The 25,782-nt window shown below is 49.3% G+C and overlaps 1 protein-coding gene across 2 annotated transcripts in view; it reads left to right on the top strand.

The window, feature by feature from the left end:
- The window catches only part of LOC142573119 (glycerol kinase 5), a 227,708-nt gene that overhangs the window by 118,927 nt on the left and 82,999 nt on the right, over positions 1 to 25,782 (top strand). For both annotated transcript variants that reach the window (XM_075682640.1, XM_075682641.1), the window contains exons 3-5: positions 8,101 to 8,194; positions 11,341 to 11,416; positions 21,348 to 21,441. In XM_075682640.1, the coding sequence (XP_075538755.1) occupies positions 8,101 to 8,194; positions 11,341 to 11,416; positions 21,348 to 21,441 (264 nt within the window). The remainder of the gene's footprint in view (positions 1 to 8,100; positions 8,195 to 11,340; positions 11,417 to 21,347; positions 21,442 to 25,782) is intronic.

Here is a 25,782-nt window from a genome sequence, read left to right as displayed (position 1 = left end):
ATTATCGTTCATTGCTTCAACACCAAGGTCCTCTTCCTGAGTTGAAGCCGAATCCCTGTGCTGTAGCTTGATGCGGAATTCCTCTATTTTGCGTCTTACCGCTAACTCATTGATCGGCTTCTTATTTACCAGTTTCTTCTGTTCCCTCCTCAAGTCTAGGCTAATTCGAGTTCTTACCATCCTATGGTCACTGCAGCGCACCTTGCCGAGCACATCCACATCTTTTATGATGCCAGGGTTAGCGCAGAGTATAATGTCTATTTCATTTTTAGTCTCGCCATTCGGGCTCCTCCACGTCCACTTTCGGCTATCCCGCTTGAGGAAGAAGGTATTCATTATCCTCATATTATTCTGTTCTGCAAACTCTACTAATAACTCTCCGCTGCTATTCCTAGAGCCTATGCCATATTCCCCCACTGACTTGTCTCCTGCCTGCTTCTTGCCTACCCTGGCATTGAAGTCGCCCATCAGTATAGTGTATTTTGTTTTGACTTTACCCATCGCCGATTCCACGCCTTCACAAAAGCTTTCGACTTCCTGGTCATCATGACTGGATGTAGGGGCGTACACCTTCACGACCTTCAATTTGTACCTCGTATTAGCTTTCACAACAAGACCTGCCACCCTGTCGTTAATGCTATAGAATTCCTGTATGTTACCAGCTATATCCTTATAATCAGGGGTCCGACTCCTAGTTCTCGTCTCTCCGCTAAGCCCTGGTAGCACAGTACGTGCTCGCTTTTTTGCACTGTATAAGCTTCTTTTGTCCTCCTAACCTCACTGAGCCCTATTATATCCCATTTACTACCCTCTAATTCCTCCAATAACACTGGTAGACTCGCCTTACTAGATAACGTTCTAACGTTAAACGTTGCCAGGTTCAGAGACGCATGGTTGTATCCAAAACATTCTTTATTAAAATTCAAGCATCAGACTGCAGTAATCGTTAGACACGCTACTCTATAAATATGCAATAGATATACACGATGCTTAAAGCAATACAAACACCCTAAATATGCACTAGAATACAGATGAAAATTACCAACTGTAATTACAAAACATAATTTGAAAAGAATTTCGTTAAAGGTAAGACAAGCAAGGACGACACTAAATAAACGTGCCAGGTATAAGAAAAACAAAAATACAGTTCTTTATAAGCACGCTAACTATACAAGAAGAACAAACAAGGGAGGAACAACGAAGATTTGCATATATTGAATTACACTGCTCAGCGTTTCATTGGCAACGTGGAGGCTGGGAGGCAACACAACGAACTTATTGAAACTATTCATATATAGCGCATGCAGTGCTCTTTTAAGATGGCATCTCTCGCGCCTTCGCTTTGGCGAAATCCGATATAGTCTGTTCGAAGGTTAGATCGCGGTGGAGGTCACTTTCAATGAACATGATAGCAAGAGAGTTCACTTTGTCGTCAAGGAGGCTCGAACGAAGCCGATTTTTAATCAGCGACAACTTGGAAAGCGATCGTTCGGTCTCACAGTTTGCCACGGGTATGCTTAAGTACATTCGCAAAGCAATAGAAAGGTTCGGAAACACATCAATATAAGCTTTCTTTCGTGCAGCAACTTCATTATTCCCAGGGGACTCGTGTCCTGGCACACAGAGTTGTGCAGAAAGTTCGCAAACTGAACGACTTCAGTGGAAAATGCTGATTCCAAATCATTTTTGTAGGTTTTCACCAATTTCTCAGCCTTCTGTGCCGGAGAGGCTTCGCGCCCAACTTCTGTCAGGAATTTTAAGAATCCGAACCTTTCGCAGAGTTCAGTGTAGGCAGCCTTTCGCACTCGCAAAGCAGAGCTTAGACTGTCAAGTACAACATTGTAGGTTCAGGGCAACATTCATTTGGGCTAGATGGTGCATACTTGAATTAGGAAGGAACAGCGCCAACTAAGACAATCACGAGAGGGAGAACGACAAATCTGTTGGCGCTTGTCCTCTGGCGTTTTCCCTCTCGTGATCGTCTTAGTTGGCGCTGTTCCTTCCTAACATTGTAGGTCTCTACGATAAAATTTTTCTACCTTGTAGCGCACTTTTGCTTTTTCCGTCTGGGTGCTTACTCAAAACGATGCGTTTGCCCTCATCCTGATACCATTGACTGGTACTTAGCGTGCATGCTCTCTCTTCGAAGGTATCAAAGAGAGGTCGCAAAGAATTAACAAAGCCTTCTAGAGAGCTCAGCAGGTCTACAGCAGTTGAAATGTCTAGGCCTGGTTTCTGAATTGCTACGCTCGTTTTGTCAAAGCGCTCCAAGGTTTCACTCCAGAAAATCGCCATGAATGCAGTCTCTAGTTTTGTGATTTTCTTGAAGACAGAGTGCGCTTTGTTCCTAGTGTCACCGTTTTCTTACTCGGTCTTTATTATAGATTCAAGGCAAGACAAGACTGCTTTGAAATTTTTCAGAATGGCCTTACATGATTCAGCGTCTCTTGACCACCTGGTCTCAGAGAGACTTTTCAAAACAAGCTGCTGACCAGTTCCGCCGATGCTGTCCAAAAGATACCTCCATCGCTTAGGTGAGGCAGCAAAGAAAACGTACAGTGTCTGAATTACAATGAAAAATTTGACTGCCTCAAGGCAACTGTCAACGCTACACGCGCCAACTAAGTTCAATGAGTGACCAGCACACGGGACGTAGACTGCCAGTTCGTTCAGGTTTTTGATTGGAGCTTGCAGTCCTTTGTATTTTCCGGATATATTATTCGCATTATCAACAATCATCAATTGAGTTGCCATTGGTCGTAAAGAGGGACATCACTGTATCGAAAAGATACAAGCCGGTATGAAATGCAATTGGAACGAATCCAAGAAAGCGTTCGTGCACTTTCCTGTTTAAATAGTATCGCAAAACAACTGACAGCTGATCAACGTGAGGAAGGTCTGGAGTCCAATCAACAATTAAAGAAAAGTATGTTGCGGGTTTTACTTCGTCAACGAGACGTTCCTTGACAGCCTTTGCCATATGCTCGATAAATTAATCACAAATGGTTTTTGACAGATACTATGGGTGACCTTTTGCTTTGTTCACGTAGCGTTTGATGTGCTCTTCTAGAAAGGGATCAAACTTGGCAATGACCTCAAGCACTCCCATATAGTTGCCATTTCTCGGTGATCCAAAAATGTCCTCACCGTCCCTAAACGCTAAGTTGCGCTCAACTAGAAGCTTAATGGAACGACTGCGCGCTTCAACACGTCTGTCCAGTAAGCGGTCTCAGTGACAAGATGCTTAACCAGCTCCTTGTCATTTGTCCTGCTCGAGTTAGAGCGGGCGAGCCATGCTGCCACTTAGTTCCCGTGCCCGACGCTATTTTCATGTGCGCAAGCTTTTTTTTTTCCTGCTCTGTTCCAACCAGAAGAGCCGTGCGTGGTGAAAGCACTGGGGTTGCTTGAAATCGAAAATAGTTTGCACATGAAAGAGTAAGCGTAACCTTTGGACTCCGAGTACATTAACCAGTGTCGCTCGTACGCCTCCATATTTACAGCTTTTCGCACGAAAAGATGAGGTGACATATAGCGATTCTGAGTTTTGTATTGCCTTTCGGAAGACGGAAAATTTTGTGCCCGATTTTAAAAATACAATGTCCCTTTCCCAAGGCATACACTCTGAAAGCTGTCAGTAATACCGTCCGGCAATTTAGCAGGGTCACGTCGGAGAACGTCGCAACGTACCTCTTGGTGCGGGGGTGTCTGTACTTCTCTCTTGCCGCAACGAGAAGCCGTCTTATTTGTCCTCTGGAGGCACACTTTGTGCGTGGGAACATGATTATTTGAATCCAAACAGGAAACGAGTGAGTCGGTTCTTGGAGTGTTGTTTCCTGGCGCTTGTCAGTAGAAGGAGGCTCATCGGGGAGGTTTGGCACCTGTTGATCAGCAGTAGTCGAAATCGGGCGTGGCGGACCGGACACCTGGAGCTCTGTGGCAGGGGCCCGGCCAAGTAGCATAGACGTTGCTGACTCAGGAACAGGACAGGGCTCGGTTAGTGTCGGTTGCTCAGAAATATGGACGACCGAGGTTGGCACCGTTTTCGCAGGATCCAGGCAATCAAGATGAGTCAAACCTTGCTTCTTGCCAGTAAATCGTGGTGATGGAGTTGGCAAGTCCTCCACAGAAGCGCAGTCGGTACTATTGGAATTTTGCACGGACTCTGGGTAGATCGATCACACTGCTCTGCGGAAGCTGCATTCAGTAGGTACTTTGTCATCTTTGGTAGCTTCTTTTCACGCTCTTCTAACTCCGCCTTTCGTTTATACGCACCCCTTTGATGCTTCCAAGCGCGCATTTTCGCATGAATGCTAATTGTTCACCGGGCACTTAGTCAGTGTGATGCGACCGCAGGTGTCCAACGGTGGCCGTCGCTATGACTGGCGCACGCTTCCTGGATGGTCCGTGGCTAGCCGAGAGTGGTGCGTCTCCCGGGAGCTCCTCAGCGGGCGAGCTTATGCAAGCTGAACCGGCGGCTCGGGGCTGAATCGCAGCCCGCGATCAACTTACCTTTATAGACGCGCGCAGCGTCTGTCTCTTACTAGCGCCAAAGCAGGCGTTCACATGTGCATAGAGTTCCTTGTACAAATTTCCTCCTCCTCCGTACAAACTCACTCCTTGTCCCGTTCCGGTCTCGTCTTCCTATTGGCTAGGAGCAATCGTCTGTTCTGGGAGGTTCTCGATTTTTCTTTCGCCCCGTCGACGCCCAGCGCGAGAACGAAGGGGAGAGGGCGACTCCTAGCGCGGGCGAAGTTATGCGCCCTCCGTCGCCTCTGTCGACTTTTACCGTCGAGCGCGCGCGAGGGTGCGCAGCGTTAGGCAGAAATGGGCCCTGGAGACAGGTCTTTGTGTCCAGGTCTCCAACTTCCCCCTTCACTCTTCCACAACCCTAGCCCGAGCAGTGAACATTCCATGCCCCACGGCGCGCGTACAAAAGCACGTGGGACGTCTTCTTTCCTTTCCTGGCTAGACTCTGCCATCAGACTCATCATTTGTAATCGGGCTCATCCTCCCCCGCCCAAATTACCATCACGGTAAAAAAAAGTCGAATGGGAGGCACTGTGGGGTACTGCAGCACATCCTTTCTATGAGGACAGCGGCGGAACTATTTGAGAGGTGGAGGGTGGCGTGCTGGTGAGGAGGGGCAAGGGAGATTTAGGTCCTCATCCCACATAACATCTTTTAGGTGTTTCCCCTTTGCCTCTCCTCTCCAGACAGCACTGGACAGACGGACTGACAGGAAACCACGAAAACTCTTCCAAGCAAACGCACCTCGCGTCGTAAGAAAGAGGGCCCCGCCAGGGTGGCGGGGGATTCCTGTTTTTGCAGCTCGACAATCTCTCCCCAAATGATCAGGCTAAACGCATGCTGTTACATTAGGCGGGGGGCCTCTCTGCTCGTTCTGGTTTTCTCGCTTCATACATGTCGCTCGAAGTTCCGTTGCCCATGGTTTCATCTACTATGCAGGTTAGAATAAGTGGGCCCCCTTCTCCTACTGTCCGAGGTGAGGCCCTAAGCTTCATCCCGCTTAGCCCCCCCCCCCCCCCCCCCTGTCTTACTCCACCGCTGCCCCGAGCCAAAGCTTAGTTGGCCAAGCTAGAGCGTCTTCAGCGCACTTCGGTCTCCCAATTTCCGAGATAATTGTCATCGTGCTACGCCAAGCAGACGTCGTGATACCGCGCTGTGAGTGATATCCAGCACATACTACGCGCGGTAGCCGTTTAACAATGCGTTAGATCTACCGTGCCTCCAAAGTTAAACTGCACATGTGTGTGTGTGTGTGTTTTTTAGAACGCCTTGTGACTTATGTAAATGCGTCTTGCACAGGGACTTCAGGTTTTTTTACAGACATACTATGCAATAAAAATTATTGTAACGAAATGTTAATTAGCAAGTTATTATTTGCTTTTGGTGCTCAAGGCACTTATATATGCACTTATATGCACGATTATATATGCACTTATTATATGCACGATATGCACTTATATCGCCCAGCATAGGGTGTGGCCTGCGTTTTATCATACAGCTGAGGACAACGCGGATCGTATAAGGCACACTTGGTTTGTTCGGTTTTCCTCTTGCCATATTCGTCACGAGCCCTTTTTTATTCAGCGCGCCTAATTGCTTATTCCGAGGAGCTAACCAGCGCAAATACTATAGCCTCGGAATAGTGCAAGTTGCGGCAATATAGTCGTGTCTGCTTATCGTTAACAGGCGGGCATGCTAAGCACTTAATTGCGAAAGTTTCTGTGCTGTTACCGCCCCGGAATATGAAATCAGCCACACGAAGCGGCAGATTTGGCGACGAATATCTTGGAAGACAAGCGTTGTAGACAAATCAGATATTATCAGAATTTTCCTGTACTAGTTCGACCACCGTCCGCATACGAAAGTTTGCTGTTTAAATAACGAATTTTGAGTTATTTATACACTTTGTGACTATAAACTTTCGCGCGTGGTGTGTTCACCAAAGAGCCCAAAGCATCTGTGCAAGGAATATTTGTGTATAGCTCGAAGAGCGTTTTAATATAAAATGAGAATTTAACTTTGAATGCGTGGTATAGAAGTGCTCGAGACAGATGGAATAGAGGCTAATTGCATAGAGTTGTGGTTACTGTAGTCGTTGCTTTTTTTTTATAGTTCGTAGTAATAAGCAAATTTTCACTCGCGTGTTTTAATGACTGCAGAGGGGTGTTACCGCAAGTGATCACTGTGGGAAACTCCTCACTGACGTCCGCACCGCGAAAGCCTGGCGATCGTCTCGCTAGCTCCTTCGATGCAGGATGCATCGAACAACATGCATCGAACAACATGCATCGAACTACATGTATCGTGTTCACTTTGGCTGAGGCGTAGGCTTTCGCGGGCGTCAGTTTCGGAAATGAAGCTCTGTATAGAAGAGCGGTGTGCCGTTACTGTGCAGACGAGGCTCGGCTGTACAGAATCGAGAGTAGCGATAAAAAACGCACTAAGCGTGTGTCACTGCCGAGCGGTGTGTCGCCCATCGCCAAACCGAAACAGGAAAATTGGAACGCCTGCAGGCATTTTCGATGTGCATTGGCTTTTTGGTGCGCATCGTTGCGTCGTTATCTCGAAAGGAACATTGCAGAGTCTTTAGCTGCGTTGGCGTAGAGGGCAAGACCTAGCTGTGCAGGCGCGGTTGTTTCGGGAACGTGCAGGAGCGCGGAAGGTCGAGCGTGGAGTGCGGCTACCGCACTCTCGAAAGGAGCGTTTAATTGGGACCGCTCTTTTCACTCGATTATTACGCGTGGCTTATGACAGTGCTCGTGACAGTATTATGAGCATCAGCAGTGTTCATTATGACACTTAGCGCTTACGTCTTGGGCAGGTATTTATCCCAAAAAAGCAACGGAAAGGCTGCGCACAGCTGGTTATACTTTAAAGCGAATAACATTGTCCTAATATGAATGATCACGTCAGACGAGAAAAGTAGAAGTTATGTTCCCTTCTTAGATGAAAGCAGCAGGACTAAACGTGAGTAATTGCAGAAAAAACGCCGGCTTTTTCCTACTCTCCGTTCTCCATGCCATTGAAGTTTGTACTTTCCCTGTATCGCCTGTCGGAGATGGCTAAAACAAAATTGTATTTTGATCTTGAGTTTTTCTTGTTAGAACCAGTTCGGACGTTTCAGTGGTTGCGTAAATCGCCACGATCGAAGTCATCGAACGCTATTTATTGCTACGGAACACTGAGAGGCCATTTTTGTCTGCACAGTGACTGCAGTTAGCATGGATGAGATGCAGTCGTCGCAACCTTCGTGGGTTTCTTTCTGGTTCTGCGTATCGATTTTTTCGCCAGTTCACACATACGTGAACGTTGTCACATGCGCATTTTTCATTCTTGAGACTGAAACCGAAGTGCTTGAGTTAAAGGCGCTACTTAATGCGTAATTTTTCAGTAAGCTAGTGGACAAATGGTTCAGGAGAGACGACACATTATTCCGTCGAGAAAGGACGAAAAATAAAATAATGGTGTGCTAGTTTTCTCTCTCTCTCTCTCTCTCTAGCAGATTAAATTAGCTCGTGAGAGCTCTGGTGATTGTGTGAAAACGAGAAACACTTTATTTTTTTTTCTTCGCAGTTGCAGACAGAGTGCCCCTCTGCTGGTGTTTTCGAAGTTGACCCCGAGCACCTGTGGCAGATCACTAAGGACACGCTAAGGGCCGCGCTCAAAGGTATGCTGCGTATGTTTGCTTGCAACACGCCAGTGTTCCGTTTGTCTCGGTTCCTACGCATGCGTGTGCAGGCTTAATTTTATTTAGGCGCACGCATGTACGATCGTTATTATGCTTCACGTGCATGCGTACTTATATATGTACCATCGTGAGCAATGTGAGCGGGAATACAGGAGCGCGTGTCTGATAGCCTCGAACTCTGCTGTGGGCGATTCGCGGCGACCGCCGTTGGAAACAAAGTGGAAAGGAGGACGCTGTTCTAATGACTGTTGGCACTCCCACCATGCGTCTCCTTATACAAAGTGCGGAACTTCGCATCGCCAGCGCACATTGATAATTTTGTTTGATATTGCGGTTACTGATAACTTAGTGCACCCAAGCGTGGCCAATAGCAGCACTATTTTGAAGCGTAACCATTCGAGAGCTACTTCGCTGGCAAATCTATTCATCTGCCTGGAACGCATCACACGACGCGCTTCATAAGATGCACATCTGGTCCTGTGTGCGCATATCTGAATACACCTTACGCGAAACGCTGGGACGGGCGCCTAAGAGTTGCGCTCTGAAAAAAAAGTATGACTAAAAATGGCTGTGGCTTAGCTAAGGTTAAGCCCAGGATGCGAAGCATACTAGCCTTTATTTTAACGCGACAGCGTTAAGGAGCTCGTGTCGCAGAAAAGCCGGTGTCGTCGGCTCAGGCGTGCGGCGCTTGCTCAGGCGCACATTTCGTTGTCGCGCCGAACGCTGCGTTGCTCGACGCTCACCGCGTCCGATGCGGGGCGCGTAGTCGCTGCGCCGTAGCAAAGCCACCTAGAAACAGTCTCTGTAGCACGCCGCAACCTTCGCCACTCATTCCAACGAGCAGCTCTGTCTCCAGGAGGCATCTCACCTCGTGAGTGTCTAGCCAGTGTTGCCACGACACATTAAAAAATAGTAGTAGATTTTTTCGCGAAAAATCAGTAGAAATCAGTAGATTTCTTAATTTCAATTTTTGCACTCAGTTTATGAGCCCACGAATTCAGCGCTTATACTAGTACTCTGTTGAAGTATTGTAGCTTCCAGGAAATAGTACAAAAATTGACCCCGAGATTCTTAGCGATACTTTTGAAAAACTCGGGGATCCAGACAGCCATTGTCAAGCACGAATTTAAAAACAGTGAAGCCCTCCGATGGCCTATTCAAAGGCGTCAGATGGTAGTTAGTACCTGAAAGCTTTAGAGTATAGTATCTTCCAGACAGGAGTAATTGGAGATCGCTGGGAGAGGCCTCCATAGAGGCCTCCGTGCTGCAGTGCACATAAAAATAGGTTGGTCATGATGGTGATGATGATGATAATGGTGGTTTCACAGTTGTTGGGTTCGGTATGCACCCACTTTCACAAATTCACCGCCTCACCTTTTCCCATAGAACATAGAAACTCTATGCCTTTTCCCCACTTTGCTCAAAGACAGAGTTAGCGCCACGTTTGAGAGTTTGGAAACGCAAGAATATATGTTAACCTCGGAGCCAACCACGTTTTTTTTTTCTCTCGCTAGGTAGCATCACATTAATATAACCTCTATAACCATCCATCCATCCATCCATCCGTCCATCCATCCATCCATCTATTCATTCTCTGTACTGAAAAAGTTGCAGATTCCGCTTTCGTTTCAGTAGAAAAGCAAGAAAATCAGCAGATTCAAGCGCTTTATCACTGAATCAGCAGAAAATTTTAAAAATCAGTAGATCTACTGATAAATCAGCAGCCGTGGCATCACTGTGTCTAGCAGAGGCAAGCGCAGCTGCTTATATACCACCGTGACGCCGCGAGCGACGGCGCGAGTTGGAGCCCAGTTTCTCCTCTGTCGTGACGTCACGGTGTCACGTGGTCAGCCTTGAAGGCGACGCCGCGAGCGACGGCGCGAGTTGGAGCCCCGTTTCTCCCCTGTCGTGACGTCACGGTGTCACGTGGTATTGAAGGCGACACCGCCGCGCCTGAGGAGCTGGGTTGAGCTCCTGCAATATGCTTCGCATAAAAAAGAAATTACTCGCTGTAAGTCGCTGCGCACATAACCGTCTTATCGGCTATCGGCGGCCAGTGAAATGCCGTAAGCTGCCGTTTTCGACAAACGCAGGCGCGTTGGGAGTGCCAACAGTTGGCAAAAGAGCGTCCCCCTTTCCCCTCTGCTTTCGACAGCGCCATCCGCGTATCGCTCTAACTTTGTCACCCGTTCGCGTTCCCGCTCATATTGCTCACGATAGTAAGTAATATAGCCGGACGTCGGCTAATGTTTCGAGGTGCGATCAATCACAAACATTTAACCTAGCGGGTAAAGTTGCAGAACATACTAAAAGAAGCAAAGCTGCAATTTTGTATTGGTCAATTCCGTGAATTGGGCTGTGCAGCTGAAATGAAGACTGTGGATTAGATGAAATCTCAGAAAACGACGACATTCGTCTTCTGTCTTTTTATTATCTCCATAAAAACTCACGCTTATTGTTTTTGCCTTCGTATCTGATCCGCCATGGTTGCTCCGTGTGTGTGTGTGTGTGTGTGTGTGTGTGTGTGTGTGTGTGTGTGTGTGTGTGTGTGTGTGTGTGTGTGTGTGTGTGTGTGTGTGTGTGTGTGTCTACGTATCTCACGTCAAGCTTTCCTTGAAGTGAGATACGTAGCGCACGATAAACAAGGACCAAGAAAGAGAGAGACGGACACACACATAGTGCTACATGTGCCCCATCTCCTCCCCCGTTCCCGGCCTCTGTTTCTCTCCTTTTTCTCCTTGTTTATCGCGGGCTAGACGTATGAAATCGTGATGCGCCAACTAGTCCAAAGCGCTACGCTTTTCTTGGTTTCATTGTCTATTTACTAAAAAATCGAGCCCCTCTGTTCCCCTTTATTCGTTCGAGTTAATTGAATGATATGAAGAACGTATGTCAAAAAAAGGAGAAATAAGTATGATTAGACCTACTTACGGCCCGACAATGCAATTGTGCGTGTCTTGTTTTCGGCATGGTCACAATTTACATGTGTCTGTGTGTCTTAATTCATGGCGTGACTGAAAGTAAGAGTTAAAAGATCAAGGACGATTCACGGTGTCCTGCGAGCAACCGCGCGTGTGGGTGCGTAGACTGGGTCGACGCTCACGTGCGTCTGTGGGCACGCGCAGATGCCTCAGTGTCGGCCAGTTCGGTGCAAGCTCTGGGCATCTCAACGCAACGAGCAACGTTCGCCTGCTGGGACAGGTGAGTTTCCCCAAACACCCGCAAAAGCCTCCAAGCTCAGTTTCGCTAGGGGATATCTACGGACCGGCCATTCGTGTCCTCACTTTCTGCGAAGGAATATGAATCGCGTTTGCTTCGAGAAGGAAAGGAAAGAAAAAGCAAACCGCACGAGTCAAAAAGAAAGAAGAGCTCAACGCTCATTTTATGAGCAGTGTGTTGAGGTACTGCGGCATTAGTAGCAGCCAACTAGCCTACACTGCTATTTCCTTGAACGACTCAGTCCTGTGCTCACTTCGGAGTACACTGCGAAACACCAGAGCTTTGTCCCTTGCGCTTACGCCGGTTCACTCACAGTGTATTATCATTCTAGCGCGACTCCTTGATACTAAGGAGAGTATAGCCATGTCTTATCACAGCATGGGAAAGCTCTGCGTTGCGGTTCGGCAAAACGGAGTAAAAACTGAGCAGATAGTTGTGGTGTTATACCATATGGCTGAAATGGAAACGCGAGCATAGGTAAAGCTCTCCATTGATCATCTGCAGTGCTGTTGCGTCTTAGCAAGCATTTTGACTGATCAGGAACGGTTGCGCACACCGTGAACTGTGTCCGGAATAATTCTGCGCAATTCTACAATTCCGCATCGTCATCGGGTCAGGCGCGTGGGCACCGCAGTGGTCACTATCTTTTTCTTAGTGCTCACTGTCAAGTCTCGCAGTTCTCTACCTTCCATTACGGGCAGCATCGATTGACTTCTGTAATGAGGGCCAGACTTGGTGGTCTTTTGTTCACCGAGGTTACATCGACGCCGCCTTTCGGCCATAGGTGCAAGCCTGTGGCCGACATTCCAGATGTATTTGCGCTACCAACGACGCAAGGGCATCTGCGTGTTATCGGATTAACTTAAATTCATTCATTCGCCCAAGCGTCAACTTTTCTCATAAATATATTTATTCAGTCTACCAGAAATTATCCTGGCTGATGTTCAGGGTCAAAAGCTGTGAAGAGCAGCTTGAAGTGGCCCAGGAAACTGGTACTGGGCGACATGTCACAGGTGCACGTAGGGAGAAAACGCAGTAAACTGTCGTGTCAACGAAATTAAATTTGTTTTTGAACTACCTATTTATTCATAATTTCTCAAGCTCCTGACTTAACGCATGCATTTTCGACCATGTTGTTTGATGTAGGTTAGCGTCAACTACACTTAGTACAAAGTGTAAAGCGGGGAAATTGAAACTGCTCGCTGAAGCAAAGACGGTAACCATTTCGTGTTGTTCACGCTGCTCTGAATTGTGCATGGGCGCAAGGAGCGCCAGATTTTTGGAAGGTGCTGTCTGCACTATGAGAGACCAACGTGATAATGACAGGCCCAGGAAGGACAAGAAGCTGCTACGACAGAGTGCCACTTGCGGGGCTGAGAAAAAATGCAATCTTGGTAGAGCCTGGCGTGGCGGCACTTTTCCACAAAGCGAAGATCTCTCGAGGGTACTCTTAAATGTTCCGTGAATTCTCCACTCACTGCCTATATTGAGGCTGATCATTTTTAAGTTTCGTGGGATTTAAAAAAATCGCCTGTTACAGATAACACATTTCTAATCATGGAGCTGCATTATTCAGAGGCGAATATTCAACGCATTCAACACGAGACACATATTAAACTAATTAATGACGTGCACCAATTAATTAATGACTAATTAAATTAATGATGGGGTTCTACATGCGAAAACCACGATCTGATTATGAGGCACGCCGTAGTGGGGGACTCCTAAAATTTGGACCACCTGTGGTTCTTTGACGTGCACCTAAATCTAAGTACACGGGTGTTTTCGCATTTCGCCCCCATGGAAATGCGACCGCAGTAACCGGGATTAATTAATTACTAAATAGCACATATTGCAGTTTATGAATTGTAGCCGGTGAGTTTGCAAGGCGTATACTATTGGAATAAATTTCCAGAATGACACCAGTTTGGAGATATGTGCCATTAAACTAGCTGTAAATATCCACTGTTGCACGTATTTTTTTAAACAAAACGATCTGTGCATCTCAAGAATAACTCAAGGCTTGGGATCCTTGGACACGAACAAACATAAACAAACTAGAAAGAGTACAGAGTAAGGTTGCGCGCTTTGTATTTAAAATTACACACACAAAAATTAGTGTAACAGGCCAAAAAGAAAATTGGGCGTGACATGCTACAAAAACAACGTTGAATTCATAGATTAAAACTTTTCCGTGGTATTTTCCATTCGAGAACATGTATCGATATCATGAACTATTTGCATATGCCCGACTACGTGTCCATGAGTGTTGATCACGAACTCAAAGTGAAACTTCATGTAGAACTAACGTGCTCAGTAAGCTTTTCACCCAATAAAACACGAGACTGGAATCGGTTACCAACTGATATTGTGAAAATAACTTCTAATGATATGTTCGTGCAGTCACTTTAAGACACGAAGATCTGGTGTTTTGTTCTATGCTGCCTGTATTATGTATCTTTTTTTTTCTTTTATGTAATCCTTCTCGACCGCGCTGCCTACTTAAGGTGCTGTGGGTTCTTTGGTAAATAAAAAAAAATTACTGGAGTGCCTGTGTATTTCGTGCCACACCTTGGGAAATAATATCTAAAAACTAGTGCCATCCTGAAAAATTCATTTCAAGTCAATACGTCCTGCAAGGTCACCGGTTACAGTTTATAAATTGCAGCACATGCCATAAAGTAATTAAGAAGCTAATTAGTGAATTTTCGTTAATTAGTTGAATATCGGTTTCGATTTCTCATGCTAGTAGTGTCTGCATCTAGAATAACCTAGGTCAACGACAAAAATTATGCTATCGGTCTCAGGTCATCTTTAAGCATTCCGTAAGACTTAAAAATTATCACTCCGTATGATGCACTTCACTGAGATGTCCCTTCCAGCAGATATCAATCCATCCGTGAGCTCGGGCGCAGCTGGCGTTAAATGTCTCTAGTAGCAGTAAAAACCCGTAGTCGTTTGTTTCTGCTATTTCGACGGTCCTGTGACTGTACGGCCCAGCCCTGGCAACCCCGAATGCAACACAAAAGTGTGATTCTCGAAGAGAAGTTGGCTGTGATCTGAGAAGTGGATAGGGTGGCGATTTCCATTGCATAAAAAAATTAAGCAAGTGTCACACCTTCGTAAAACTCAAAGGCAAAAGCCTGATTGTACACTTCGCACACTTTTTGTCACAATTAAGGTACACTTTTGCAAAATCGTGGGAACTGTCTATCTCAAAGCACGACAGAACTCACCGAAATCTATGCACCTACTCGTAGTGCGCCAGCGCCATCAGCACCTTAGCAGAGGGAGGGGCGGTATAGGAATGCTGGCATGATGAGCTGCGTCAGAGGCAGCTGTGGAAGAAGACGATGAATGCGCCCGCAGTGGCACGAGCACGAGAGGCAGTATGGGAACGCTGGCATGATAAGCTGCGTCGGAGTCAGCTGTGGAAGAAGACTATGAACGCGCCAGCAGTGGCACGAGCGCGAGGGGCAGTATGGGAAGGTTGGCATGATGAGCTGCATCTGAGTCAGCTGTGGAGCGAGCGGTGGCGCGAGCACTAGGGCCAGTATGGGAAGGCAGGCGTGATGAACTGGGTCAGAGTTGTGGAAGGAGATGACGAACGAGCGAGCAGTGGCACGAGCGCTAGGGGCAGCATGGCAACTCATGCATGACAAGCTGCGTCAGAGCCACCTGTGGCACACGACGACAAACGCGCGAGCAGTGGCACGTCCGTGAGGGGCAGTATGGGAAGGTTAGCATGATGAGCTGCATCTGAGTCAGCTGTGGAAGAAGACGACGAACGAGCGAGCGGTGGCACGAGCGCGAGGGGCAGTATGGGAACTCATGCATGATAAGCTGCGTCAGAGCCACCTGTGGCACACGAAGACGAACGCGCGAGCAGTGGCACGTGCGTGAGGGGCAGTATGGGAAGGTTAGCATGATGAGCTGCATCTGAGTCAGCTGTGGAAGAAGACGACGAACGAGCGAGCGGTGGCACGAGCGCGAGGGGCAGTATGGGAACTCATGCATGATAAGCTGCGTCAGAGCCACCTGTGGCACACGAAGACGAACGCGCGAGCAGTGGCACGTGCGTGAGGGGCAGTATGGGAAGGTTAGCATGATGAGCTGCATCTGAGTCAGCTGTGGAAGAAGACGACGAACGAGCGAGCGGTGGCACGAGCGCGAGGGGCAGTATGGGAACTCATGCATGACAAGCTGCGTCAGAGCCACCTGTGGCACACGACGACAAACGCGCGAGCAGTGGCACGTCCGTGAGGGGCAGTATGGGAAGGTTAGCATGATGAGCTGCATCTGAGTCAGCTGTGGAAGAAGACGACGAACGAGCGAGCGGTGGCACGAGCGCGAGGGGCAGTATGGGAACTCATGCATGACAAGCTGCGTCAGAGCCACCTGTGGCACACGACGACAAACGCGCGAGCAGTGGCACGTCCGTGAGGGGCAGTATGGGAAGGTTAGCATGATGAGCTGCATCTGAGTCAGCTGTGGAAGAAGACGACGAACGAGCGAGCGGTGGCACGAGCGCGAGGGGCAGTATGGGAACTCATGCATGATAAGCTGCGTCAGAGCCACCTGTGGCACACGAAGACGAACGCGCGAGCAGTGGCACGTGCGTGAGGGGCAGTATGGGAAGGTTAGCATGATGAGCTGCATCTGAGTCAGCTGTGGAAGAAGACGACGAACGAGCGAGCGGTGGCACGAGCGCGAGGGGCAGTATGGGAACTCATGCATGATAAGCTGCGTCAGAGCCACCTGTGGCACACGAAGACGAACGCGCGAGCAGTGGCACGTGCGTGAGGGGCAGTATGGGAAGGTTAGCATGATGAGCTGCATCTGAGTCAGCTGTGGAAGAAGACGACGAACGAGCGAGCGGTGGCACGAGCGCGAGGGGCAGTATGGGAACTCATGCATGACAAGCTGCGTCAGAGCCACCTGTGGCACACGACGACAAACGCGCGAGCAGTGGCACGTGCGTGAGGGGCAGTATGGGAAGGTTAGCATGATGAGCTGCATCTGAGTCAGCTGTGGAAGAAGACGACGAACGAGCGAGCGGTGGCACGAGCGCGAGGGGCAGTATGGGAACTCATGCATGATAAGCTGCGTCAGAGCCACCTGTGGCACACGAAGACGAACGCGCGAGCAGTGGCACGTGCGTGAGGGGCAGTATGGGAAGGTTAGCATGATGAGCTGCATCTGAGTCAGCTGTGGAAGAAGACGACGAACGAGCGAGCGGTGGCACGAGCGCGAGGGGCAGTATGGGAACTCATGCATGACAAGCTGCGTCAGAGCCACCTGTGGCACACGACGACAAACGCGCGAGCAGTGGCACGTGCGTGAGGGGCAGTATGGGAAGGTTAGCATGATGAGCTGCATCTGAGTCAGCTGTGGAAGAAGACGACGAACGAGCGAGCGGTGGCACGAGCGCGAGGGGCAGTATGGGAACTCATGCATGACAAGCTGCGTCAGAGCCACCTGTGGCACACGACGACAAACGCGCGAGCAGTGGCACGTGCGTGAGGGGCAGTATGGGAAGGTTAGCATGATGAGCTGCATCTGAGTCAGCTGTGGAAGAAGACGACGAACGAGCGAGCGGTGGCACGAGCGCGAGGGGCAGTATGGGAACTCATGCATGATAAGCTGCGTCAGAGCCACCTGTGGCACACGACGACAAACGCGCGAGCAGTGGCACGTCCGTGAGGGGCAGTATGGGAAGGTTAGCATGATGAGCTGCATCTGAGTCAGCTGTGGAAGAAGACGACGAACGAGCGAGCGGTGGCACGAGCGCGAGGGGCAGTATGGGAACTCATGCATGATAAGCTGCGTCAGAGCCACCTGTGGCACACGAAGACGAACGCGCGAGCAGTGGCACGTGCGTGAGGGGCAGTATGGGAAGGTTAGCATGATGAGCTGCATCTGAGTCAGCTGTGGAAGAAGACGACGAACGAGCGAGCGGTGGCACGAGCGCGAGGGGCAGTATGGGAACTCATGCATGACAAGCTGCGTCAGAGCCACCTGTGGCACACGACGACAAACGCGCGAGCAGTGGCACGTGCGTGAGGGGCAGTATGGGAAGGTTAGCATGATGAGCTGCATCTGAGTCAGCTGTGGAAGAAGACGACGAACGAGCGAGCGGTGGCACGAGCGCGAGGGGCAGTATGGGAACTCATGCATGATAAGCTGCGTCAGAGCCACCTGTGGCACACGAAGACGAACGCGCGAGCAGTGGCACGTGCGTGAGGGGCAGTATGGGAAGGTTAGCATGATGAGCTGCATCTGAGTCAGCTGTGGAAGAAGACGACGAACGAGCGAGCGGTGGCACGAGCGCGAGGGGCAGTATGGGAACTCATGCATGATAAGCTGCGTCAGAGCCACCTGTGGCACACGAAGACGAACGCGCGAGCAGTGGCACGTGCGTGAGGGGCAGTATGGGAAGGTTAGCATGATGAGCTGCATCTGAGTCAGCTGTGGAAGAAGACGACGAACGAGCGAGCGGTGGCACGAGCGCGAGGGGCAGTATGGGAACTCATGCATGATAAGCTGCGTCAGAGCCACCTGTGGCACACGAAGACGAACGCGCGAGCAGTGGCACGTGCGTGAGGGGCAGTATGGGAAGGTTAGCATGATGAGCTGCATCTGAGTCAGCTGTGGAAGAAGACGACGAACGAGCGAGCGGTGGCACGAGCGCGAGGGGCAGTATGGGAACTCATGCATGATAAGCTGCGTCAGAGCCACCTGTGGCACACGAAGACGAACGCGCGAGCAGTGGCACGTGCGTGAGGGGCAGTATGGGAAGGTTAGCATGATGAGCTGCATCTGAGTCAGCTGTGGAAGAAGACGACGAACGAGCGAGCGGTGGCACGAGCGCGAGGGGCAGTATGGGAACTCATGCATGATAAGCTGCGTCAGAGCCACCTGTGGCACACGACGACAAACGCGCGAGCAGTGGCACGTGCGTGAGGGGCAGTATGGGAAGGTTAGCATGATGAGCTGCATCTGAGTCAGCTGTGGAAGAAGACGACGAACGAGCGAGCGGTGGCACGAGCGCGAGGGGCAGTATGGGAACTCATGCATGATAAGCTGCGTCAGAGCCACCTGTGGCACACGACGACAAACGCGCGAGCAGTGGCACGTGCGTGAGGGGCAGTATGGGAAGGTTAGCATGATGAGCTGCATCTGAGTCAGCTGTGGAAGAAGACGACGAACGAGCGAGCGGTGGCACGAGCGCGAGGGGCAGTATGGGAACTCATGCATGATAAGCTGCGTCAGAGCCACCTGTGGCACACGAAGACGAACGCGCGAGCAGTGGCACAAGCCAAAGCCACCTAGGTGGCTTTGCGCGAGCGTAGGGACAGTGTGGGAACGCTGGTAGAGAAGCTGTGTCAGCTCCAGCTGTGGAAAACGACGACGAACACGTGAGCAGTATGACGAGTGCTAGGGGCAGTATGGGAAAGCTCATATGATGAGCTAGGACGACAAACGAGCGAGCAGTGAAACGAGCACGTCTCTGTGACTATGTGTCGGGTGCAATCAGGTATGCACAAGGCACACCCTTAGTAATCCAGAACCGTGGAGCAGCCATGGCATTAGGGAAGCGTTCTCGTCTCGCACGCCGAAGGCCTCGGCTCCATTCCCACCCAAATACGAAATTTTCCTTTGAAAGCAACTAATCCGAACATTTGTTGGCATGTGCATCTGAACATGTGTTGGTGGGCTAGTTGGTTGAGCATGATTACAAAGACAGCACCGAATAGAACAACACACGAAGAAGGGGGACACGAGACAACACGTAGGCGCACTAACAACTGAGTGTTTTATTTCTTGACATAGAAATATATAGGTGCTGTCAAGGAACAAAAAAAAAACAAGAAAAAACAGGGCAGTCATCTGCATCGCACAAGGAAGCCAAGATACAGAATAACTTCTAAGTGTCGCTCTCAAGATACGCCAGTCCCTTGTCGAAAGAGAAACTGAGGCTTCGCTGATACAATCAACACCACGCTTTTTTATCTCAAGCGCTTCCAATATCTCCCTTGTCAGTTGATGACCAGCTCTGTACAGAACACTGGTTCTATCAAAATCGTGATTTTACTCTGCGGCGTCGGCCATTTTTCGTCACTGCTCAGTTTGGCCAATGTCACGGCCATGGCCACCACCAACAGAGACACCAAAGGTGACTTAATATTCTGCCTTAATAGTCTTAATAGTCTGCCGTTGACTTCGCCAGCCATGTTGAAGACCAAGAAGAATGTGTTCGACGAAGTTTTCCCAGCAAGCGTTTTCCCAGCAAGCAAGTGGCTCGGTTTATCTGCAATTTCAGCTAGGCAGATTGAAGATGGAAGCGCGTTAACGTCGACCATCAAGCAAGTGCTTTTGCATAACAGAACTTTAGTAAATGCGGATCTACTTTTCAAATTTTCTAGTTTCTCTGTGTGTGGATTGTGATTCATGTACAGGGATCGTACAGTCCATACATTGAGGAAGGAAGTAGAATTTATTAACAGAGGAGCTGTTCAAGCTTTTAGTTCTGCCGGTTAGCATTACCAGAAAACTCAGCCCAGCTGTGCGCTGCATCGTGTTGCTTAGCAACCACCTGTGAGAGCATCGAGCAACTTAACGTCCTCGCACCCTACGCGCGTAGGGCGGAGTCGCGACGTCACAGGCGAGGACAAGCTCGGAACAGCCGGCGCGGCGACACACCTCTCGGCATCTATACTCCGTGCCTATGTTCTGCTGCCATGGGAAGACCGAAGAAAATCCTAGCGCCCGAAGAAGAAGCGGCTTACCAGGAATGGTGCCGTACTGCCAAGCTGGTCGCTTGGCAGTACGGACTAGCTTGGCAAGGATGCGACGCCGAGCTGATCCGGAATACCGCGCCGAAGCTGCGGCTGAGAAAGGCGACGCCGAGTCGAGGATCCCGAGTTTCAGTCTAGGAATTGTGAGAGTCGGCGCCAGAACGCTTTTTTTAGGCTTGTAGCGTAGCTCAGAAAGAGCAAAAAAAAAAAAAGGAAGGCGGTAGCGGTAATGAAAGGGAACGGAAAACAGGGTGAGCGCTGAGCATCAAACAGGGTGAGCATCTTTTTGCTTGTTCTGAGCTGCGCTACAAGCCTAAAATAGTCATGACATACCAACTCGCCCAAACTGCCACGTTTTTGGCCTGAACGCTCGATGTCGCCGAGGAAGGGATCTCGGCCTGTGACTGCTTGAAAACTTCCAACGTCAAGGCCGCCGGGACAACAACTTAGCAAAACCTAGCATAACGTCGCAAAACCTGGAAACAACTTAGCCCCCCCCCCCCCCCAAGCCTACCATAACCTTGCAAAACCTAGAAACGACTTAGCCAAGCCTACCAACAACTTAGCAAAACCTAGCATAGCCTCGTAAAACCTACAAGCAAGCCACGTGAAAGCTAGGTGATCACAAGTTCAGCTGTTGACTCCTACCTTGCACCTCTAAACCAAGGTGCGCACGTCCTTTTTTTGGACGTCCATTCAAGCGCAGTTCTTGGCACCCCTTTCTTCGTTGGGCGTCAACGTCGGCTTAACTGCGCGAACGCGCTTCTGCCACTGCTCGCGCGTTCGTTGTCATCTTCCACAGCTCGCACTGGCCCGCTGCCTGTTGGCGTGGTGATCTTGGTTTCAAATTACTTCCCTGAATATATTGCGAAATGAAAACAAGCCGCTGAAATTTCGCATTACGGAGAATCGTAACCGCCGGACATTTTTTTTACTTCTGTCCTTTGCAAAGTGACCAGTGCATATGGAATACGCAGTGAAAAGTATGAATCATTTTCGTAAGCAGCACTTGCCCCTGCCGTCCATGTATCTTTCCTCGCCATTTTAGTGCTGTCCTGGACTTTTGATACCTCTGGAAGCGCATCATCACTGTAACCACGTCGTTGTGCGTGCAGGCGCACAGGTCGACTTCTGCACAAGTTCATCTCGTGGAAGGACACCCGCGCTGAGTCGCTGTGCCGAGAGTGGAACTCCTCTGCGCGTGTCAAGGTGTGTTTGCTGTTTGTAGACGATATGCGTTATGCAGGTTGTTGTTGCAATGCAGCGGTTTCACTGGGTGAGTGATGACATTGTCGCTAGGTATGACGTCGTCCAGTCTGTTTTGTTGGCGTTGGCTAACGACTGTGTGGCTCACCATTACACCATCTCACAGGCTGGTCGCAGCACTGCCGAAGGTACGAGGCGTACACAGGCAGCATCCTTGTGCAATGGTTGTCTAGTTCCGGAGGTAACTGACTGATGGTTAGCTGCACTAGAGAGTTTTATTTTTGCTCGCTACATGATACGGTTCAGCGATACGTGACATGTTAAGATCTTTGCGCATGCACGTCGTATATCGAGAATTACTGTGGCAGTTACCACCGATAACCGTAATAGCCACTCTAACCATGCCAACATGACAGCGTCCATACAGCGCTGACCACCTGTTTCGATCTGAATTCGCGCTTTTTACTGGCTAACCTCCATGTCAGCAAGAAACAAGCGGTGAAATCCGTCATCGCTAAGTCTAATCTCAAGCTGAGGCCAAAACGTTTGGTATGTTTTATCGTAATTACTGAGATCGGTTGTTTGCTTTCACGCTGCTAGGGCTAGAGACGCGGCACCGAACCGTAAGATTGGTTTAATATATAGCATTGGCGATACATTGACGAGGCGGAAAGCTATAAAAGCCTAATCATTCACTGCATTATTAATTTACTACGCTGCTCTAGCATGGCACGTGATGATGGTAGCAAGAGGAGACGGTTGTGAGTAAACGACAAGTAGGTGCCGAACAGACGCTATGGCGCAGGTGAACATCCGTAAGGGCATTCGCCCGTACTACTTGATAAGGAGGCTGCAAGGTAACTGCAGTGAAAGCGCACAGGCAAAGCGAAGTCCTGCCTTTCGCATGTATATAAACGCACCTTATAGTTGCGGCGCCAAAACATCTTTTGCGTCATTCCACCAACCATGGAGCATGTAACAGGATGGCAAGCAGACGCTGAGCAGACGAGGTGGCGCAGATGAGCACATCTCGAGGGGCATTCGGCCTTCCTATTTGCTAAGAATTCATGTAGCTTCTACAGTGCTGCAACCAGCTTGTGAGATGGAGTATAGTTGCTTCAGCATATTTCTTCTGCAGCCTTAATTGTATGTGGTTAACGAGGAGTTACTTGGCTATTCAGGTAAATGATAGATAAAAGAAATAAATGGAAAGTGTCAACTATTGTTGACGCTGAAAGAGACAAGGTCGACGTACATAGTTGCTCAAATGACAAACGCATATACGGTGATTATATGTATGTATTCTTTGTCTTTATGTTTATTGTTCACTTAATTGGTACCTTAATGCTGTTGTACTGGACGTGCAATTACGATGATGCCAACTGAGTCTCCTTGGCCCCTCCTGCAATGTAGGAGACGTTCGTTGTATTCTTTGGAAGTCTCGACAGCTTGCCATGCATCTTTATTGGGCTACTCTCTTCCGTTAGGGCTCCCAAACGCTGCTCGACGTCCTGTAGCTCCTGGCAGCCACTATACGAATCAAGCCCCGACCACACTGGAAGAAAAAGTTGGAGGACGCTTAAGCTTCGCCTTTAGGAGCCGAACGCGATAGCATTCAGATCCCTGACTGCTTCTCACGCTTCCCGGCAACTGGAGCGTATGTAATTGTAATGTTTACCGGGGAACGCTGGCCGCGAACGCTATGCATGAAGGCCTTCGGGTAGATACGCGGCCTTTTGCGTGGGCCGCGATGCGGCGGAGGTGAACGCCGTCTGGAGGTATTGCAAGGAACCGGACGCGGCGCTCCGTGGCCCCCGAGATACTCGCGCGCCGGCGCGGGCAAGCGGTGGACGCGTGGCCAGTCTATGCATGTCAGAAGCGCTTGAAAAACGGTTTGTTTGTTTTCGCGTAACAGAATTGTTTTTTTGTACTGGCAAAGTACAATCGACGCTATCATGTCTGTAAGCCTATGCGCAAGTCTTACTGTACGATTTTAACGCGACAGCGTTAAGGAACTCGTGTCGCAGAAAAGCCGGTGTCGTTGGCGTCTGCCGTGAGCGAAAAATCCCGGAAGGCAATGCATAAATAAAAACAACTTGCAAGATGGGCTGGGTGGGAATCGAACCAGGATCTCCGGAGTGTGAGACGGAGACGCTACCATTCAGCCATGAGTTCGATGGTTCAAAGCGGGACAAAAGCGCCTCTAGTGAATGCGGTGTTGCCTTAGAAACGTGCCGTGGAAAGTTATACTTCGGTGTACATCGCTACTTATGAGCATGTAAATTACAGAAGTTGCAGTTAAACGAGTAGCGAAGTACATTTCCACTACATTTCTTCTGCTCTTGGCGCACACGCAGAGCCATCTTGCGGCAAACACAGAAGACCCCCTCCTCGCAATGTACGGCGCTGCCCCGACAGGTGGCGCACCACTCGGCCACTTCTCCCCTTCGTCTCGTGAAGAGCATGCCGAGCGAATGAGTGGGTGGGGCGAACGGGGTGCGATAACGCTATCGCGTTCCACTCTTGAAGGCGAAGCTTAAGCGCGCTCCCATTATTTACGTATTTTGAAATTCAATTAGTTCATTAACTTGTTTGCGCCACATGGAGGGCTTGCATGGTTGGGTATGCGTGGTTCTAAATTCTTTCTGCCGAAACGACCTCCGACGCTGAGCGCGGGTCGGTGAAGCCGACGCTGGATTTTCTGCGACAGGGGGTCCTTCATGCTATCGCGCTATAAATGTGCGCGGCGCGCCGCAGAAGCTGCCGTCGGGCACCTCTGTCGTGCCACGCCGTCAGGCGTGACGCGAACGGAGGAGACCAACGAAAGCGGCGCCTTCAGCGAGCTGGACTCGCTCGACGGCTCGATTCTCCATCGCGTCTGGTGTCAGCCGGAAGGCGTGTTTAGCGCTATCTCCTGCTTGCGCCAGTTCCCGCTCGCCCTTGTTTTGGTTGTCATGGCTTGCGATTGTTTTTACAATAACGAGTCTAAACCGAGACGTCCCGACGGAAAAGCTGTTTGGAGATGGTGTGCCATATCCGGTTCTGTACGGCAAGGCGAACTTTGGATATAAGGACGCGGAGGCGACACCCAGTACGTCATTCTCCATGTCTTTTGAATGCAGCAGCGTCGTTAGAGAACAGAACGCACCAACAGGATTGGGACCACAGTGGGAACGATGTGGTCATTGTCGTAAGGGATGATTCGTGTTATAAACGAAGGGTGACTGGACATAAACACCGCGCTGTTTTGTCAACACAAAAAGCGCGCAACATCTCGCAGCTACACGCATAGTAAAAGTGAGGAGGCAAGAATTTCATGCTGTCACGTGACTTCCGTGCACTACCAGTCGGTATGACCACACTGCCGCCGGCGCATGCACAGCGAGGCACACTATGATGGTCATTATTGGAGTCTCCGTCGAAACGTGGTGGGGACAAATAGTGCCCTAGCCTGCTTGATTTAATTAGGTTTTGCTACATCTATCGCTGTCTGGACTTTTGCCTATCTGGTATCGGTCTTATCTTTTGTATTTAATATCTCTATTACTATACTATACCGTTACCTACACTTGCAATCACTCCGACTCTATCAATCTCTTCCCTGGTTTTTTTCCAACAATACTCTTGTACAGTACTCTTCTACAATCGTCTCTTCTTATCTCGACTACTGACGAGTTTATCCTTCAATTGAATTGCAACGCTTCTGGAAGATGGACGCTCCCTACGGCTCTCACTGGGTGAATACCTAGGCATTCCATTACGATGTGCCGAGTCATTTCCCATCCTTTTTTTTTTGCAGCGCCTACATTTCCCATCCTGTGGCGCATATTTACTCTGATATGTTGTTGCGGTATATGGGTATGCGCACATTTTCTGTGGTATCGATGATGATGATGATGATGAATTATATTATTGGCATCTGCTTTGGAACGGGGCCGTGCACATGATAAGCCGAGCCTGCTTGATTTAATCAGGTATGCTGTACATGTTTTTTGTTCCAGCATTTTCGCATACATCTCCTTAATCTTTCTTTTTTGCCAAAACCTCTCTATCTACCTTGTACCGTTATCTATGTCTGTAACGGATTGGGTCGTGTCAATCTCTTCCCAGCTTTTTCCCCACTGATACTCTAAATGTCTCTTGCTTCTCTCGACTCCTGACCGGTTGATGCTTCCGTCCACTTTAAATTCAGGTGCTTCTGGAAGGTGTATCTTACCTACGGGTCTCACTGGGTGAATCCATTGGCATTCCATTAGGATGTGCGGAGTGGTCTCTCGACTTTCATTGAAGCATACACATGTCTCATATTGTTGCAAATATTTGCTCCTGTGTGTTTTTGTCCTT

This window comes from Dermacentor variabilis, chromosome 2 (genome assembly GCF_050947875.1).
Source record: "Dermacentor variabilis isolate Ectoservices chromosome 2, ASM5094787v1, whole genome shotgun sequence".
NCBI classification, from domain to species: Eukaryota; Metazoa; Arthropoda; class Arachnida; order Ixodida; family Ixodidae; genus Dermacentor; species Dermacentor variabilis.
This window is presented reverse-complemented; position numbering and strand designations above follow the sequence as displayed.